We start from the raw sequence: 20717 nt of genomic DNA on the forward strand, positions 1-20717 counted from the left end.
GAATGTAGAAAAACAGTACATGTAGTATTAGGCAATATAACATTTTGATTGGATTTTGACGTTGAAAGAAAATATTTCTTAATCAGCTTTAAAAATGAGTTGCTACTTTAACTAAAATAACATCCAATCATATTTATTTCAAAGAATATATTTTTACAAGACCAAATACAAATATATTACGAAAAAAAGTTTATAGTGGCATGGAAGCACAGTGGGTAGCACGGTTGCTTCACAGCTCCAGGGTCACTGTCTGTTGGAGTCTGCACGTTCTCCCTGTGTCTGTGTGCATTTCCTCCGGGTGCTCTGGTTTCCTCCCACAAGTCCTGAAAGACGTGCTGTTAGGTCATTTGGGCATTCTGAATTCTCCCTTTGTGTACCCGAACAGTGCTGGAATGTGGCGACTAGGGGCTTTTCACAATGTTGATGCAAGCCTACTTTTGACAATAAAGATTATTTTTTTTTAAAATGAGTACGTGGTGGACAACAATATTGGGCGCGATTTAATGGAAACACTTCCGAGTGTCGTTTTGGACGCGATGGTGGGGTGTTTCTCAACAGACACATTGGTGAGATCACGGCCTTTGCTGGAAGTGAGCACTCACGAGTCTCTCGCCATTACTGCCTGTCTCGTCTTCTGATTCACTACAACGTCTCGCCGCTAACAAGGGGAAACTGCTTTTAAATGCTCCCTCATCACTCACTAGTCAACACACAAGCATGGCAGTGTGCAGCCCTGCTTCTCGCTTTGGGGATGCCGACCTGGCCGGGCTTCTCAACGCTGTGGATGCGAGACGGGACATCCCGTTCCCCCGGGGTTTCAGAGGACCAGTAGCAGGGTTAACCCTTTCATGACCAGGTGCAGTGCCCACACATGCCACCTGCTATAGACTCCTGCTGACCCATTGTGAGCTGCTGCCCTCTCTTTGACCCTGCAGGAGGAGATAGCCCGTAATAAGCGGAAAGAGCCAAGACGGAGGGCAGAGTACCAGAGTCCTCACCCCGTATGAGGAATGGGATCTGGAAGTCGTTGAGAAGAGAGCAGTCACTGTCAGCAAGGTTGGCCTGTGCCGCAGAGGTGAGGATCTTTCACCCAGATGAATGTTGGGTAACGCAAAGTTTACTGAGAGGGAGGAACCGAAAGAGATCAATATTAGCAGAGAAATGGTGTTGGGCAAATTGAAGGGATTGAATGCTGATAAATTCCCAGAGTCTTATAATCTACATCCGTGAGTCCTTAAGAAAGTGGCGCTAGAATTCATCATCATCCAAGATTCTATAGACTCTGGAAGTTTCTACAGATTGGAGGGTATCTAATGTAACCCACTGCTTAAAAAGGAAGGGAGAGAGAAAGCAGGGAATTATAGACCAGTAAGCCCGACGTCGGTAGTGGGCAAAATTCTCGAATCCATTATCAAAGATTTTATAGCAGAGCACTGAAAAAAGTGACAGGATTGGATTGTCAGAATAATAATAATAATAATAAATTATTGTCACAAGTAGGCTTCAATGAAGTTACTGTGAAAAGCCCCTAGTCGATGCATTTATGAAGGGGAAATCATGCTTAACAAATCTACTGGAATTCTTTAATTATGTAACTAGCATAGTTGATGGGGGGGGGAGCCAGTGGATGTGGTTTATTTAGACTTTCAGAAGGCTTTTGACAAAGTCCCACATAAGAGATTAGCGTGTAAAATTAAAATGCAAGGCATTGGGGTGTATTGAGATGGATAGAAAACTGGTTGGCAGGCAGAAACAAAGTAATAATTAATGGGTCTTTTTCCAAATGGCAGGCAATTACAAGTAGGGTACTGCAGGGACCAGTGCTGAGACCGTGGCTATTCACAATATATATTAATGATTTGGATGAGGGAACAAAATCTAAGGGCCGGGATTCTCCCACCCCGCGCTGGGTCGGAGAGTCCCCAGGGGGGGCGCGAGAATCGTGCCACGCCGCACCAACGATTCTCCAGCGCCTATTTTCGGGCGCCCGCGGGATCGCCACAGCACCGGTTGGGGGCCGTTGAAAGGGCCTCCCCCCCAGCGATTCTGGGGGGGGGGGGGGGGGGGGGGGGGGGGGGGGATCCGACGCGGGGTTGTGGCCTGGCCCACGATCGGGGCTGACCGATCGGTGGGCAGGCTGATTCTGCAGGCCTATGTGCCAGGCCCCTGTAGGGCTCCACCATATTGCCTGGACATGAGAACTCGTGTGCATTGGCGAACACGCGCCGGATATGTGGCGCGCATGCGCAAACTCACGCCGACCATGGCGTGCATGCGCGAACTCGCGCCAACCGTGGCACACCAGCTTTAGGGCGCCGGAGCTGCAGAGACGACTCCAGCACCGTACTAACCCGTACTGGGAAAGGGTGGATAGCTGCCAGGTGAGGTCCATTGACGCCGGAGTGGCTTGCGTCACTTTTCACGCCGGCGTCAGAACTTGGCCGCAGAATTGGAGAATCCCAGCCCATATCTCCAAATATGCAGATCACGCAAAGTTGGGTGGTAGGGTGAGTTGTGTGAAGGATGCAAAGATCCTTCAGTGTGGTTTGACAAATTGAATGAGTGGGCAAATGAATGACAGTATAATTTGGATAAATGCGCGGTCATCCACTTGGTAGTAAAAACAGGGTAGCAAAAACAGGAAGGCAGACTGTTATCTGAATGGCCATATATTAGGAGAGGGGAGTGTGCAATGAGACCCTGGTGTCCTCGTAAACCAGTGTTGAAGATAAGCATGCAGATACAGCAGGCGGTAAAGAAGGCAAATGGTATGTTGGCCTTCATAACAAGAGGATTTGAATACAAGAGCAGGGATGTCTTGCTGCAATTATGCAGGGCCTTGGTGAGGCCACAGCTGGAATATTCTGTGCAATCTTGGTCTCCTTATCTGAGGAAGAACATTCTTGTTCTGGAATGCAGTGAAGGTTTACCAGACTGATTCCTGGAATGGCAGGATGGACGTATGAAGGGAAATTGAGGCAGTTAGGATTATATTCGCTGGAGTTAAGAAGAATGAGGGGGGGAATCTGATAGAAACCTATAAAATTCTAAGATGCAAAAAGGATATTCCCAATGGTGGGGGTGTCCAGAACCAGGGGTCACAGTCTCAGGATACTGGGTAGACCATTTAAGACTGAGATTAGGAGAAATTTCTTCGCCCAGAGAATGGTGAGCCTGTGGAATTGTTACCACAGAAAGTTGTTGAGATCAAAATATTTATATTTTCTTTTTCTCAAACAAACAATTTCTAATGAGGTATTTTTGGCACAACAAACAACCACAGTACAAAAAAAACAATAGAGTACAAAGAACAGTAATCAAAAAGCAATCGCCGACATCCGTCCCTCAAGGCCCGCCTACTCTATACTACCCTAGCCCCTCCCACTGACGATTAATTCCCCTCGAAGAAGTCAATGAATGGTTGCCACCTCCGGGCGAACCCTGACACCGACCCTCTCAAGGCAAATGTGATATTTTCCAGGCCGAGAAAGCTTGCCATTTTGGTTAACCAGGCCTCTGACTTGGGAGGCCTAGACTCCCTTCAAGCCAGTAGTATCCGTCGCCGGGCTACCAAGGAGGAAAAGGCCAGAACATCTGCCTCTCCCTCCTCCTGAACACCTGGGTCCTCCAACACTCCAAAGATCGCTACCCCTGGACTCATTTCCACCCTTGTCTTCAATACCCTGGACATGACATCCGCAAACCCCTGCCAATATCCCCTAAGTTTTGGGCATGCCCAGAACATGTGGACATGGTTCGCTGGTCCACCCACACATCTGACACACTTGTCTTCCGCCCCAAAAAATCTACTCATCTGGGTCGCTGTCATGTGCGGTCGGTGCACCACCTTAAACTGGATCAAGCTGAGCCTTGCGCATGTAGCGGTCGCATTGACCCTGCTCAGCGCCTCCGCCCATAGGCCGTCCTCCATCTCACCCCCCAGTTCCTCCTCCCACTTACGCTTCAGCTCCTCTGTATGCATCTCCTCCGCCCCCATTAATTCTTTGTAGATGTCTGAGATGATCTCCTCCCCCACCCATCCCCTAGACACTACCCTATCTTGAATCCCTCTTAGTGGCAGGAGTGGGAAGGATGGTACCTGCCTGCGCAGAAAGTCCCACACCTGCAGATATCTGAAATCATTCCCTGTTGTCAGCCCGAACTTCTCCTCCAGCGCCCTTAAGCTAGGAAAGCTCCCTTCCAGAAACAGGTCCCCCATCTTCTCAATCCCCGCCCTTTGCCATACCCGAAACCCCCCATCTAAGCTCCCCGGAGTGAACCGATGATTGTTGCATATTGGGGACCAAACCGACACCCTCACTGCACCACTGACCCCAGATCCTCAGGGTCGCCACCACCACGGGACTGGTGGAATATCTTGCCGGCGGGAACGGTAATGGTGCCGTTATCATCACCCCTGAGCTGGTGCCCCTGCATGAGGCCGCTTCCATCCGACCCAGCCGCCCCCGCCCTCACCACCCACTTCCTTATCATCGCAATACTGGCCGCCCAGTAATAATTACCAAAATTTGGCAGTGCAAGCCCCCCCCCCCACCCGATTCCTCTCGAGCATCACCTTTTTCACCCGTGGGGACTTACCCGCCCAAGCAAAGCCCAAAATGATTTTGTTGATCTTCTTAAAAAAAGTATGAAGATCGGGAGGCATTGGAACGCAAATGAAAATCTCGGCAATATAGTCATCTTAACCGTCTGCACCCTCCCCGCCAGTGATAGCGGGAGTGCATCCCATCTCTGAAACCCGCCCCTCATCTGCTCAACCAGCCGCGACAAGTTCAATTTGTGTAACCGGCCCCAGTCGCGCGCCACTTGTATCCCTAGATATCTAAAGTTGTCCCTCACTAACCTGAACGGTAGCTCCCCCAGCCGACCCTCCTGGCCTCTTGCCTGGACTACATACATCTCACTCTTCGTCATATTCAGTTTATATCCCGAAAACCGGCCAAATCGGAGTAAATCGTCCACATTCAGCGATACCCTATGCTCCACCCCATCCCAAACCAGCCCTTTCCGTCCCCTAGAAGCTCTCAGAGCAATTGCCAGCGGCTCTATGGCTAGCGCAAACAGCAGCGGGGAGAGGCGACATCCCTGTCTTATCCCCCAGTACAGCCCAAAATAGTCCGAGGTAAAATATTAATATTTTCAAGAAGCAGTTGGATATAGCACTTGGGCGAAGGGGATCAAAGGATATGCCGGGGGGGGGGGGGGGGGTGGGCAGGATTAGGCTATTGAGTTGGATGATCAACCATAATCATATTGAATGACAAAGCAAGTTCGAAGGGCAGGATGCCCTTCGCCTATTATCTACGTTTCTACTACATTTTGTCTTCATGTCAGACAAAATTATCCTTCCTTTTCACGGACCACATGGCCATCCGGATTCATCACCACCCTACTCCACCACCGCCACCCAAGAGACCATCTCGGAGGAGAGCTCAGAGGAGACCACCATCAACGCATCACAGCTATCATCCCCACTTTCCGCCAGCAGGGAGACACAGACCTCTGTGGGCAACATTATCGGACAGGTTTTTGGCGCACAATCTGCTGAGCACCACACAGTTGCTGATGCACATCATGGGGAGTCAGGAACATCCAAAGGAGTCAGCAGTCAGAGGTCTGCTGGATCCCAGGACTCAGTTGACTCCCAGTCAGATGCCAAGCCTCTGGACAAGGTTATCACAAAGTTGAAGCAGATAATAGGGCACGGCTGTGAGGTTCAGGAGGGGAAGTCAGTGACATTCCAGATTGGAAGAGTCCTAAAGGCCACATGCGCAGAAGACAATGCCAATAATGAGTGGCACCAAGGCCAACACTGCTAGGGTGGCGACCACAGTGGAATGCCTGGACCACAATGTCAGCTTCTTGAGTGGCGGTGCCCAAGGCATGGTTCGGTCTGTGACGACCATGACTGAGGGTTTCAAAATCATGTCCCAGTCGATGAGTGACTTGTCCAGACACAGGTGGACATTGCCAAGGCAATCCTGTGCAAGGCTCAAGTCACTGAGAAGCATCGTTGAGATAGGGCGTCGATACCATGTCACAGACAATGGGAACCTGAAGGTCTGGTTGAGCCAGATGACGCAGTGGCCTCTGGCGCTCACTCCAGCTGGCCTCCGTCCCACGGAGATCCCAGGGCCCGACGGGCACCATCAGGGAGGAGGATGCACAGGAGGTCAACCCAGGCCGTGCGGTCTCCAGTTCTTCGGAAACCCCCCCCTCCTGACACCAGAGCATCTCAAGGGCAGCAGGCAGAACAGGTGTCACGGCGACACCCAAGTCGGCTGGGGCATTCCGGCTCCAGGCCTGCCAGTGGATGTCCACCAAGGGCATCAAACGCCACAGGGTGTGGAAATAAGTAGGTTGCCGCCACCTTTGATGTGCATCCTGGGGACCACACCTTGACGTAGCAGTAGACCACAAAGTTCAAGAAGAGTGAGGATCATTGAGTGGGCGCTGGAGGAGGACACTACCTTTAGGGAATGGAAATGTCAAATGTTCACAATTAAAACATGTTATACGTGAAGTATCTGTCACGTTAATCTTTACAGCAGGCCTACCTGCATCCCCTCCCCGTTGTCCTCCGCTGCCCCAACCCCCTGGGCACAGTGGTCCAAAATCAAACGAAGGAGGGATTGGTGTGGTGTTGGGGGGGGCGTGAATCAGACAAGGCTGCACGTCCCTCCTCTCCTCCAGCATGTCGCCCCGCTGCTGTGCCAGCTGTGGAGTGCACAACAGAGCACCACAAAAGCAGTAGACCCACTTGGGGGCATACATCAGTGCACTACCACAGCGGTCCAGGCACCTGAACTGCATTTTGAGCGGTCCAATACAACGCTCAAGAACAGCATGGGTGGCAATGTGGGCCTCGTTATCAGGTCTCCACCTCGGATTCCGGCCTCCACATTGACATTATTAGCCAGGAACTCAGCAGGTACCCCTTATTCCCCAAGTGTCCCAGGATGTAGCTGTCATGAACGTTCCCTGGGAAGTGTGCGCACACATGCATGATCCGGAGACAGTGGTTGTAAATAAATTGTATTCAAATGCTGCTTCATGCCCATGAACAGGTTACTTCCCTGTCTTAAGGTATAGAGATTAGCGTGTGATGTTTAGGAGAGCTGAAACAAGATTTTTAAAAAAGGAATAAATATCAAAGAAAAAAGGATTATTTGTGCTGTGTTATACATGATCAAAAATCCTCCCTTGCCACCCCCTCGCTATCTCTGCAATGCTGTAAACCATACACTTCTAGCTAGCTTACTGGAAGTTATTAAAGCAGTGCCTTGCATAGCTGCAATTATGGAAAACAGGTGAAAATATGAACATATATCACAGCACCAATAATGCTCATCTTAAATGTATAACAAGAAAACACGAAACAAGCTAATTGTTCCAATAAAATCAAGACTTCCAGCTCTTACCCCTTCTGAGAGCATTCTGAGCATCTTGAGTCATGGCATCTGCCTCATCTAGGATAACAAGCTTGAAACCTTTTCTGAAAGAATATTAAAATAATTGAATCGTTTCTTGTGAATGGTTGAAGGTTAATAAAACTCGTTGGCCAATGAGTGGGATTAACACTCCAAACATTCTACATTAATTCTCACAAACAAGCTTACTACAGAAAGTATGTGGAGGATACCGTAAAATAATAAAGGAATAAATAATTGCTGGATTACAAAAATGCAAATAACCTTTATTCGGCAAAGAATTGGCCGTACTTCATGTGAACATGGACAGAGTCGTTACGAGGACCTAATAAGTGAATAACCAGACGTAAACACTCAGTGACCAGGCTTACACACAAAGAATGCCAACTGAAGCATTTAGTACAGGGCCACTGACACCATATTCTAGTCGTCTGAAAAAAGAGATAGGAGCTGTGTTACAAAGTTCAGCTAAAGTTACTTGCTGTTCCTTAAGTCACCTCACAACATCAGAACCATCAGACTTCATAACAGAAGCAACACTGTTTGTAAATAGACTTTTCTTCATGAACTGAAACCATTATAGTGCTTACTTGAAAATTGTTCTGGTACTGGAAAAATTCAGTATAGGTCCACGTACTATGTCAATACCGCGATCATCTGAGGCATTCAGCTACAAAGAAAAATAAAATAACAGTTTTGAACGGCTTCATAGTAAATGAATTATATCCCTTTAATAGGCAAACAGATTGAATAAAATTTGCTGATAAATTAACCGTAACCAAAATAACCAGTGCCATTTTTAGGTCATTATTCCATTATCAAAGAAATACAAATTTTCATTATTACTGTTGCAACTCAACTAAATCATAGAACTGGGCCAGTGTTATTACTGAAATAGCAGTAAAGTAGAATATGAAACCTTTGAACTGTGAAAAACACCCACTGAATGCATAGCTCAGAAGATTTCTCTGTAGACACAATGAAGTATTTGAGTTTGTCGCTGGGAACAATTTCAGCAGCACAGAAGCAGCATATTAACATATCAATACTATTAAGTACAATTATTTCCCAAAACAAATTTTCAACGTTACGATGTTCGGGTTACAAGTGGCACTTGTGACATTTATAAATTTACACTCTATTTCAGCTTTACCATGTCGGTTTCGGCTTTACAACTATCTGCGCCACCTGCCTTTTATATTTTTGGTCCGAACAAGCCAGTGGAGGCAGAGAAACCACCTTTCTGATTTTCTAGTAGGAAATGTGGCCTTACAGCTTAAGAGGTATGGGCCGGCATTCTCCCCTAACCGGCGGGGCAGGGGGTCCCGGCGTGTCGTGAACCACTCCGGCGTCGGGTGGTCCCAAAGGTGTGGAATTCTCTGCACCTTTAAGGGCCAAGCCCTCACATTGAGGGGTTAGGCCCGCGCCGGGGTGGTTCCCACTCCGCCGGCCGGCGTAAGTCCGCGCATGCGCCGGAGCGTCAGCGGCTGCTGACGTCATACTGGCGCATGTGCTGGGGAGGGAGTCGCTTCTGTCTCCGCCATGGTGAAGACCATGGCGAAGGCGGAAGAAAAAAAAGTGCCCCCACGGCACAGGCCCGCCCGTCAATCGGTGGGCCCCGCCCGCGGGCCAGGCCACCATGGGGGCACCCCCCGGGGTCAGATCGCCCCGCGCCTCCCCTCCAGCCCCCCCGGAACCCACCCGTGCTGCCAATCCCGCCGGTCAGGTAGGTGTTTTGATTCCCGCCGGCGGGAGAGGCCTGTCAGCGGCGGGACTTCGGCCCATCGTGGGCCGGAGAATCGCTGCGGGGAGCCCGCCGACCGGCGCAGCGTGATTCCCGCCCCCGCCGAATCTCGGGGGTCGGAGAAGTTGGGACACGGCAGGGGCAGGATTGACGCTGACCCCGGGCAATTTTCAGACCCCCCGGGGGTCGGAGAATTCCGCCCATGGAGACTGAGACACACAAGAAAGTAGACTGACAGGAAACAGTGGAGAGAAAGTGGCAGAAAGAATCCATCTTGGCTTTGCGTGCCTAGTTTAGACATAAATTTACACTGGTGCTGGCAAATCTACTGTCTTCCATGGTCTCACATTAAGCTCATCACCTAGCGTATCGGTACAGTTTAATCTCCTACTGTGAATTATTGACTGACAAATAATTTCGGACAAATGGCTTATCACCACCTGGGGCCACCAAGCGCATACAAAAAAAACCTGAAGGACTGGACGTTAACATGTGTTCATGAACCAATCACCCATTTTCAACATTGCACCAATGGGAAACGTGGGTCTGACTTACAATGTTTCGACTTATGATGTGGTTTTCAGGAACCAATTATGTAATAAGTTGGAGGATTGTCTGGACCAATGTGCGAGATATACTTAAATGTTATCATGCTGTTACGATGGATTTTCTATTGAACTGAAGGAATTACACATGTGGAATTTTCTGGTGTTGCCTTACAAATGATTGTGTTATGGAAAGCAATTGCACCAACTATACACATTGCACGTGTTTAATAAATATAGGTATTTATTTTTGTAGCTATGACAAACGGTCATCTGGACTTGAAACACCAGCTCTTTTCTCTCCCTGAAGATGCTGTCAGACCTGCTGAGATTTTCCAGCATTTTCCCTTTGGTTTCAGATTCCAGCATCCGCAGTAATTTGCTTTTATAGGTATTTATTTAGGTGGTTTTTGGGGTCAGACATGTTTTCATCAAGTGTTCCTTGGCTATACTGGCTTCCTAGCATTTACGACCAGCACAGTATCATAGATTATCTTACTATGCATTTATTCAGGAGAGTTTGTTCACTCTCAGAAATTGAACATATGAATGAAAAACAGAAGTGGAAATTTTGAACAGTACAAATTTTGTACAACTAAAAGAAGTTTTGAAAATAATTATTATTTACTCCAATTTTGGGACCTGCGCAAAATAATCAGCCTTTTAAAAAAAATGTTTTATTCAAATAAGGATATACATAACATACAAATAATCAATCGATAACAAAAATACAATTCTCCTAATTTGAGATTTTTTTTCTGTTATTTCCAGTAAACCTTTCCCTTTTTCACTCCCCCTCATCCCCTCTCCCCCACCACTCTTCCTTTATCCACTGCAATAAACAAATCTGTAAATAGAGACAAGAACAGCTTCCACTTCGTCCTAAATGCCCCATCTTAGCCAGAAAGGAAAAACTTAATTTTCCAAGTTTAAAGGAATTCCGCAACATCCCCAACCATGTTGATATTTTTAGCAGATCTTCGGACTTCCATTCTAATCAATGTGGCAAAGGCCACCACAGCAGCTCCTTTCCCTTCCAGTTGTCCTGTTTTATTAAACATTAAAGTACCCGATTCTTTTTTTCCCAATTAAGGGGCAATTTAGCCTGGCCAATTCTGCACACCTTTTTGGGTTGTGGGGGGCGAGACCCACGCAGACACTGGGAGAATGTGCAAACGCGACATGGACGCCGTGAGGCGGCAGTGCTAACCACTGTGCCACCGGCCCAACCTTTCTAGTAGCCCTGATACATCCGACACTCCAAACATTGCCTCAAGAGGTCCCGGTAATATTTCCATCTCCATAATTTTTAATAATAATCTTTATTATTGTCACAGGTAGGCTTACATTAACATTGTAATGAAGTTACTGTGAAAGTCCCCTAGTCGCCACACTCTGGCACCTATTTGGGTACACAGAGGGAGAATTGAGAATGTTCAATTCACCTAATAAGCATGTCTTTGGGGACTTGTGGGAGGAAATCGGAGCATCCAGAGGAAACCCATGCAGAAATAGGGAGACTCCGCACAGAAAATGACCCAAGCGGGAATCGAACCCGGGATCTTAGCGCTGTGAAGCAACACTGCTGTTTTAAATACTGAATCCAAAACCCCACTAATTGTGGACATGATCAGAACATGTGGACATAGTTAGCTGGTCCTCTTTACACCTTTCACATTTATCTTCTACATCAGTGAAGAATCTGCCCATTTTTTTCCTGTGTCATTTGGGTCCTATATACCTTGAATAGTATTAAGATCAGGCTAGCACATGAAGATTAGTATTGACCCTGTGCATAATTTCACTCCATATTCCCCATTCCCATTCTATATCCAACTCTTCCTCCCACTTATGTTTTATTTCTTCAATCACTGTTATCTTTGTGTCCATCAGCCATTTATCAACGTTTGTAATTTTCCCATCTCCCAACTTCTCTGGCAAGAGTAATTTATCAAAGTAGTTGTTATCTGGCAGTCGAGGCAAAGAAGTCAACTCCTTTTTCACCAAATTTCATAATTGAAGATATTTAAACATCTTCCCCTTCTGCATTTTATGTTTTTCACTCAATTCTTCAAAGTTTGCAAGCCCACCTTCTAAGAATAAGTATTTTACCCTCCTTTATACCACTGTTTAAATGTTGTACCCAATCTTGCCACGGTGAATTGGTGGTTTCCATAAAGTAGGGGCTAGCACTAGACATGTTCCCAATCCAAAAGGCCATCTCAACTGGCTCCAGATGTTTAAGGAAGATGCCACCACCAGGCTTTCTGTAAACTTCCCCGGGGTAAATGGGAGTGGGGCCACAGATAAGCCTTCAAGCTGGCCCCCTTACATGATGCTTCCTCCACCTGTACCATTCCGCTTATACCTCTTTCCACCATTGCCGAATCTCCTCTATATTTGCCACCTAATAATAATACAAAGGATTGGGCAGCGCCAACCCGCCACCTGCTGATTCCTTTGTATTTTCTTCTTAAAGATTTTTTTTAAAATTCCAATTAAGGGGCAATGTGGTTAATCCATCTACCATACACATCTTTGGTTTGTGGGGGTGAGATCCACGCAGATGATTCCTTTGTAAAACCATCCGTGGAATTTTATTAGTTCATATAAAATCCAAAATTATTATACACATTTTAGAAAAAAATAATCAGCCTCGAGACTCTACACATACTTGGGATTCAAAAGTTTGGATCAGAATAAGGATCTGTGGTTTAAGTGTATGAGCAATTAATGTAATTAAAGAGGTAATTAAAATTTCATACCCTTGGGGTTGAAAATTATCTGATGAATAGGATTTTTTTTTCTTACTGAAAAGACTATCCAGGATGTAAAATAAGATATAGTTTAAAATCCAGTATTCCTTTTCATCTAGGTCTTACTTGAATTATTAAAATACTCTCTCGTTGTCTTGCTTTACAAAAAAATGTTCTGCACTAAAAATATTTTACGGCTACCTATTTAAATGCATAAAACAGATAATTTATCTCTTAGCAACTCTTCTGGAAGGTCTTGGCTCATTACTTAGCACCCCTCCAAAAGGTCGTGTAGTGGCTGGTTCGCATTGTTACTTCACAGTGCCAGGGTCCCATGTTCAATTCCCGGCTTGGGTCACTGTCTGTGCGGAATCTGCACGTACTCCCGGTGTCTGCGTGGTGCCCCGGTTTCCTCCCACAAGTCCCGAAAGACGTGTTGAGGGTCAGCACAGTAGCACAGTGGTTGGCACAACGCTTCACAGCTACAGGGTCCCAGGCTTGATTCGCGCTTGATTCACTGTCTGTGCGGAGTCTGCACGTTCTCCCAGTGTCTGCACGGGTTTCTGCCGGGTGCTCCGGTTTCCACCCACAGTCCACAGATGTGCTGTTAGGTGATTGGACATTCTAAATTCTTCTTGTGTACCCGAACCGGCGCCGGAGTGTGGCGACTAGGGGCTTTTCACAGTAACTTCATTGTAGTGTTAATGTAGGCCTACTTGTGACAATAAAGATTATTATTATCACATCCGAGTCTAGTTAGCATATGTTGGCAAACTTTTGGATCGTCATCAAGAGCATCACAGCGAGCTCAAAATGATTCTCAACAAATTTTCAGGCAACAACCCACCACACAAGTTAGGCTGGTTGTAATATTCCTAATGATTACCAAATTAGTTACTTTACTTCCATAGAATTTAAAAACCAGCTCATGACTTGGCCACTTGTTTAAGGACAAACTAAATCTGCATTGATATATAGAATATAATCCAAGGAAGAATGTTTCATCGGAAATTAAAGCCCAAGTTACAAATTTTCAACACAATGCAGCACCACACATACAGTTTTAGTTTGTTTCAGCATCAGTTCGAATTAGCACAGTTTTCATTTTTGTTAAAGATTGCTAACCCTTCCGGTTGCTCAAGATCTCCTAGGTGAAATGTGGGCAACCTGCTCCCTAGCCTCACTAATGTTGCTGTCAGCTAGGCATTAAGAGTCATGATAGTGGCCCTGAGACAACTTGGTTCTTCACACCCCTCCTCTCTTAAATAGAATGTCATTTAATGCGTCCCTGCTTGGAAGGACTGCTGATAGGATAATTAAAACTGCATTCCACTGTGTGGTGTCATTTCACATTTAGTGTTTTAGGATTCAGAAAGGTTCAGCTGTTACCTCTAAAACCATCGAGTTTAGCTCTTTGTCCTTATACAGACATTTGGCACTGGCCAAAATAGTTGATGTTTTCCCAGTTCCTGGCGGACCATAGAACAAAAGATGAGGGAACCGGTCTTCACTGATAAACCGCTGAACTGAAATGAAGCAAATTCAAAAGATGTCATTTTAATAAGATCAGCCAGTTCAAATGAAAAGTCATGGACCTGAAACATTAACTTTGTTTCTCTCTCCAAAAGTCTTGCCTGATTGGCTGAGTACAGCATTTTCTGTTTCTATTTCACAACACATCACTGTTAGCTGAGCAATGCTGTCAAGGGGTCTGGTAAGAAACAGATAACCAACGGGTAACATAAAGCCAACTAGTTTTTAAAAATAAATTTAGCATACCCAATCCATTTTTTCCAATTAAGGGGCAATTTAGCATGACCAATACATCTACCCTGCACATCTTTGGGTTGTGGGGGTAAAACCCACGCAAACACGGGGAGAATGTGCAAACTCCACACGGACAGTGACCCAGAGCCAGGATCGAACCTGGGACATCTGCGGCATGAAGTAGCAGTATTAACCACTGCGCTACCGTGCTGCCCTAAAGCCAACTAGCTAAATAGCTCAAAATAATTTTTGAAAGTGGTTTTAGCCAACCTCTCAGTACATCACCAACAATCTTTTAATTGTTAATTTACATTATAATTCCCAAATAAATCTCAGCCACAAAAATCTGTTTACCCAAGAAGGGCAATAACTTAGCACTTCCATTAGCAGACTGCCTCTTTAAGTGTCGGGAAAATTCCTGGTTCTGCAAACCCGACTTTGGAGAAGGTCGGGTGGTCTAATTTTCGCTCTGGGGATAGGTGTTAACAGGAGCCGGAGTCACCGCTCCCAGAAAGACACAACTTAGATACAAATTATCAGCTAAGATTTACAACCTACAAATCATTTATACACGCAGTTTATCAGAACAAAGCACTAGTGAGTGACTTACTGCTTATTCACCCGAGATCATCCTATTCATTAACCCTTTATTGTGCAGGGGTTATCTGGAGCTGAGTGGGTAATATTACAGCAGTCAGTGATGAATCTAACCCAGTGATCTCCAAAGTCAGGGGCGCGACCTGCGGGTGGGTCGTGGGCGTGTGTCGCGAGGGTCGGGGAGCCGTCCGTCGCGGCACTCCCGATTGTGCTAATTTGTGCGCAACAGCTGGCTTTCAACTATGCCGGCTGCGAGCGGCCGTTTTACCATATAAAACAATACGGACACGCAGGCACAGTGCGGCTGCATTTTTGTTTCATATGGTAAAAACGCTGCTCGCACACAGCATAGTTAAAAGCCGGCTGCTGCTCGCTCTGCCTGGTTTGGAAGTGCTCGGCCAAGGCATTGGCTAATATTGACGTCAATAGTCTGATCTGCAACGTTGGTGCTGGTAGCAGTGCCCCAGCTGCTGCAGCAGTTGTTTCCACCGCTGCCCCTGTTGCTGCTGAAGAGAAAAATGAAGAGAAGAAACAGGAAGAATTTGAAGAGTCTGACGATGACATGGGCTTTGATCTCTTTGATTAAACGTGCCGTGCAACAACATTGTTACAATTAACAAAAAAGAAATAAAAATTGAATATAAACGCTGGCTGCTGCGACTGAAGACCGCAAATTTGCGCAATCAGAGACACAGAAGATTTAAAAAAAACATCCTATGTAATCTTCCTGCCCGAGGGAGGCAGAGAGCTGGTCATGGCCCCCGAACGTCGCCATCACATGCTTTGGGCGCAATTGCGATTCCTCCATTTTGTCAGCAGCAACAAGGTAAGAGAAAATGGTGGGTCGCGAAGGTCAGCCGGCGTGGGTCCTGAAGGTTGGGCAATCGGAAAAAAAGTTTGAAAACACTGATCTAACCCACCGTGTGGCATTAAATAGGTTGATGGATCAATCATTAGTAATTATCCAGGCTTCTTTGGGCACACAGCTCCAATCACAGAGGGATTCTAACTGTTTAGTCAAGATCCTATAAGACCAGAGTCCTGTGGTTTATTTGCTGCAAATCTTAAAGGATATTGAGACATTGTACAGGCTTCAGAGTAGGGCAGCCAGGATTACACCCAATTGTGAAACACTTAATTAAATGCTCTATAAGTTAGTTCTTTACTTGGAGAAAGGTGAGCTTAACAGGACTTATTACTGAAATGTTTAAAAAAACAATGCAGGCCAGTTAGGTGTTATTTGAAATGAATAAGGACTGATGGATATGGGGTCATGTAGGCCCTCTGGTCTTGCCCTTATGCTGACAGGCTCACTATGATATTCACAAACTGTTGGCTTCAAAACCTCTCCAAAAGTGTTTCTAATTCACACCATCGTACCAAAGTACTTGCAGTCTTCTCCCATCGCATCCCCTCCACCCCACCTCCCCCAAACCACATACAGTGACAACCTTAAGCCTGTGCCAGCAGACCACAGCCTCAATCCTCTCACGTGTTCCTAGACGTGCAAGGGTGAACAAACACCATTAAGCCCAGACGCCAGCCCATTCCGTCAGCAGAGTAGGCTCAGACAGTTATTCACCACATTACTCCCTTTTCTCACTGCCTCCCGGAGGGCAGAAAGTTGGAGCCGCTTCAGAAGAAACGTGAGAAATTCTTCTCTGATCATTTCTTTTTTTATAAATTTAGAGTACCCAATTATTATTATTTTTCACAATTAAGGGAGAATTTGGCTTGGCCAATCCACCTAACCTGCACATCTTTGGATTGTGGGGGTGAAACCCATGCAGACACAGGGACAATATGCAAACTCCACTCAGACAGTGACCCGGAGCTGGGATTGAACGCGGGTCCTCAGCATCATAGGCAGCGGTGCTAACCACCACGCTACCATGCCGCCCTATTCTCTGATCATTTCAAGCAAACTTCCAGACTGTGATTGTCCATGGTTTACCACAAATCACAACTAATTAACTATTCTAACTATGAAATGCTCTTGTGGAAACTCCATACTCACCAGTTGGTTCGAGCGGGCAATAACTCCCTGTTTAAATATCTAACATAACCCAACTCTTTGCCAACCGATTTTAAACACAGCCCCTTAGCCTCAAACCCTATTCATTTCAAATAACATTTAGCTGGAATTTATGCGGTTACATCATGGTTTAAAATCTTTCAATAACCACTCTTGTTAAGGCTACTTGTCTCCAAAGTAAATAACCACAATACTTGGCATAACAAAGAGCTGGACAATTTGGTAGTCTCCAGTGCCCTTCACTGCATTTAGCATGTGAAGTGAATAAAACTGGAAAGAAACAGTCCAAATACAGGTACAAGCATAGGAGAGCCTTAGATAATCCAAGATTGGTAATCTTCACTTTTGCTGAATGGTCCTATTGATAGATCCCCTGAGATTTTGCTACAACCTCCTCAGGTGGTTTGAGTTGTATTTCTACATTTTCCATAAATTTAAGAATGATTGATTGTATGTAAACCTTCTGCCCGCTAGATCATTATAAAGTCCCAATACAGAGCCCTGTTGAACTCTTATGTAAACAGATAGTTTCCAGTTAACAACCCTCTGCTTTTATGGGTTCAATAAATGTTCTAAGATTAAAATTCCTGAACATCAAATTTCCTCCACCTCCATCCTCCTCCTCCCCCCACTTCTCCCATTGTGGTATTTTACCAAACAGCTTTTGGTACTTAAGGTATATCTTCAATCACAATAATGGGGTCAAATAATTCACCCACTAATCCATGGAAAACAATCCTGGTCTCAAAGATCTACTGAATACGTAAGCTAGTGGTTCACATACAACCTTCCTTCTTTCACGGAGTACTCTGGAGTAAATTGGTCCTGCAACACCGAGTACATTAATCTTACCATTTCTATAATTATTTCTGATGAAGCAATTTTAGCTACAAACCTAATCTGCAACACAGACTGTGACAACACAAACATCAACACAAGCTTAATCTGCTCCATGATGTGGCAACAATCCAGAAGAAGATCAGAAGAACTTAGTCAGTGAGACCAGAGTTTCCTCCTTCGGGTTCAATACTATAAGCCCTATCCCCAGTAAACGGTTGCACACAACAAACCCAAGTTTCATGGGGATGATCTTCACCAAAGATGGCACACGTCTGCAGAAACTCCTCAACTCTGCTTACAGTGATCTGCATAGTGTAGATCCAACAATCTTATCTTCAAATAAGAGAAACAATTGCAGCATTTATATATTATTTATCAGCTTCTGACCTCTATTCTAGGCTTTGTCTCCTTTCACTGCACCACTGGGATCATCATCAACTGTGTTCCAATGGCTGTATCCTTCCATATACTCGTTTCGACCCGTTCCAGTCTCTCCAGAAATGTTGGTTTCCTTAGAAACTGGGACGGCCAGTTTCCTTTCTCAGTTTCCCTTTTCCCTCACAACATATTTTAAAAATAAATTTAGAGTACCCAATTCATTTTTTCCAGTTAAGGGACAATTTAGCATGGCCAATCCACGTAGCCTGCACATCTTTGGGTTGTGGGGGCGAAACCCACGCAAACACGGGGAGAATGTGCAAAGTCCACACAGACAGTGACCCAGAGCCAGGATCGAACCTGGGACCTCAGCGTCGTGAGGATGCAGGGCTAACCCACTGCGCCACCGTGCTGCCTCAATTTCCCTTTTCAATTAAAGACTGTCTCACAAAATACAAGCTTGCCTCATCTCCAACACCCTTTCTTTAAGCTCTGGACAGAGCATTAGCAATTGCATTGTTTTTCCTGGCAAGATGTTAAAATTTTAGGTTGAAGGGCTGCTGCATCAAACTCCAACGAACAACAAGAACCTCTACAAAAATGTAAATGTATTATGATCAGTATAAATTAATGCCTCTCCTTGATTATTCAAAACATATACTTCAAAATGTTGAACCGTCAGTTGTGGAGTATTTTCTTGAGAAAAACTGACCAGATCTTCTACACCAGTATTTTTAAAAAATATATAAATTTAGAGTACCCAATTTTTTTCCCCAATCCAAAGATGTGCACGTTAGGTGGTTATGGGGATAAGGCAGGAGAGTGGGCCGAGGTAAAATTCCCTTTCAGAGGGTCAGTATAGACTTGATGGGCTAAAGGACCACATTCTGCACTGTAGGGATTCTATGGTTTTGGGATAGTAAAATCTATAATCGCTTGAGCTTTAGGTTCTCTGGGCAACACTTGACATTACCACATCTCATGTTCCAAATTTGCGACTTTGGTCTGGTCAAATTCACTTTTTTTTGTCTATCAAATCGAGCACATAGATGTTTCATAGGTTCTTCCCAAGTGTTTCCTTAGACAAACAGATTAGATTGGATTGGATGTGTTTATTGTCACGTACTGAGGGACAGTGAAAAGTATTTTTCTGTGAGCAGCTCAAACAGTACATGAAAAGAAAATACATAATAGGGCAACACAAGGTACACAATATAAATACTTAGACACCAGCATCGGGTGAAGCATACAGGAGTGTAGTATTAATCAGGTCAGTCCACAAGAGGTTATTTAGGAGTCTGGTAACAGTGGGGAAGAAGCCGTTTTTGAATCTGTTTGTGTGTGTTCTCAAACCTTTGTATCTCCTGCCCGATGGAAGAAGTTGGAAGAGTGAGTAAGCCGGGTGGGAGGGGTCTTTGACTATGTTGCCTGCTTTCCCAAGGCAGTGGGACGTGCAGATAGAGTCAATGGATGGGAGGTAGGTTTGTGTGATGGACTAGGCGGTGTTCACAACTCTCTGAAGTTTCTTGCGGTCTTGGGCCAAGCAGTTGCCATACCAGCTGAGATGCAGCCAGATAGGATGCTTTCTATGGTCGGGGTGATCAATGATCATTGATACGCACTTGGTTTGTCAATCTTTGAAAGGTAGCTGGTGCATTCTTCATTCCAAATGTCAGAACCGTACATTGGTACTGACTTTTGGGTTAGCGGGGCTTTCCAGTAACCTTTTAGCAAATTGGTCTTGTTAACAAAGTCTGAAATTCCAATTTTACCAATGCAATCCTGAAGTTGGGAAATTAGACAAGAATCATTTTTTGTTACAGCATTAGCATGCCTATAACCAATGTAGAATTTTAGTGGTTCATCAGTTTTGGTGGCAGTATGACTGGGGATCCCCAGCTACTTTGATTTTATTCAATGTATCACTGTCCAACAAAAATGCACTTTCTGCTTGGGCTGAAACCAATTTTTTAGGATTTGAATCAGTAATAGTTTTGTTTGATGGGTACAGCATTTCCCTCATCAACATCATGCAGAGCTGAAGCGGTTTGCCTTGGTCCATCTATACCAACGATTCTCCAGCTTCGTTATGCTCTCGCTCAAACGAAACGAGGCCGATGAATCTCGGGAGAGGCCAATAACGAGAACTGCGCCAGGCGGCAAACAGTTTGCGATGCAACGGGCCCACTCTCGTAAGTGAAATTGGGATCGCGCCGTAGTGGCGAGAAACTAATTATCACCACTTAAGCCCTAATTCCATACAATTAACATGAGCCACCCCAAATCCAATGGCCTCCCATCATTCAGTGCCCTCCCCAGCACAAACATTTGTGACACAAAATTTGATGTCTGATAAAACTGAACCTCTTTGTGTGACTCATATCTGATGATAAACTGAATTAACCCTTCAATTATGTTTCCAGTATTTTTTCTTAAGGAATCGGGTAAACAAATCCACGAGATTTTTAAATCTTGGATAGGGGCCCACATAATCCATCAGAACCCTTCTTTTTTTTTTTGAAATAATTTTTATTGAAAAATTTTGAATTTATATAACAATAACGCACCATAGTAAAATACCAAAAATAACAATAATATTAACAA

The 20717-nt window shown here is 45.2% G+C and overlaps 1 protein-coding gene across 3 annotated transcripts in view; it reads right to left on the reverse strand.

The window, feature by feature from the left end:
- rfc5 (replication factor C (activator 1) 5) overlaps positions 1-20717 on the reverse strand; it is a 72462-nt gene that overhangs the window by 32571 nt on the left and 19174 nt on the right. For all 3 annotated transcript variants that reach the window (XM_038791099.1, XM_038791107.1, XM_038791117.1), the window contains 3 exons: positions 13886-14022; positions 8042-8121; positions 7443-7516 (listed from right to left, as the gene is read on the reverse strand). In XM_038791099.1, coding sequence (XP_038647027.1) covers positions 7443-7516; positions 8042-8121; positions 13886-14022 — 291 coding nt within the window. The remainder of the gene's footprint in view (positions 1-7442; positions 7517-8041; positions 8122-13885; positions 14023-20717) is intronic.

Source organism: Scyliorhinus canicula, chromosome 1, assembly GCF_902713615.1.
Source record: "Scyliorhinus canicula chromosome 1, sScyCan1.1, whole genome shotgun sequence".
NCBI classification, from domain to species: domain Eukaryota; kingdom Metazoa; phylum Chordata; class Chondrichthyes; order Carcharhiniformes; family Scyliorhinidae; genus Scyliorhinus; species Scyliorhinus canicula.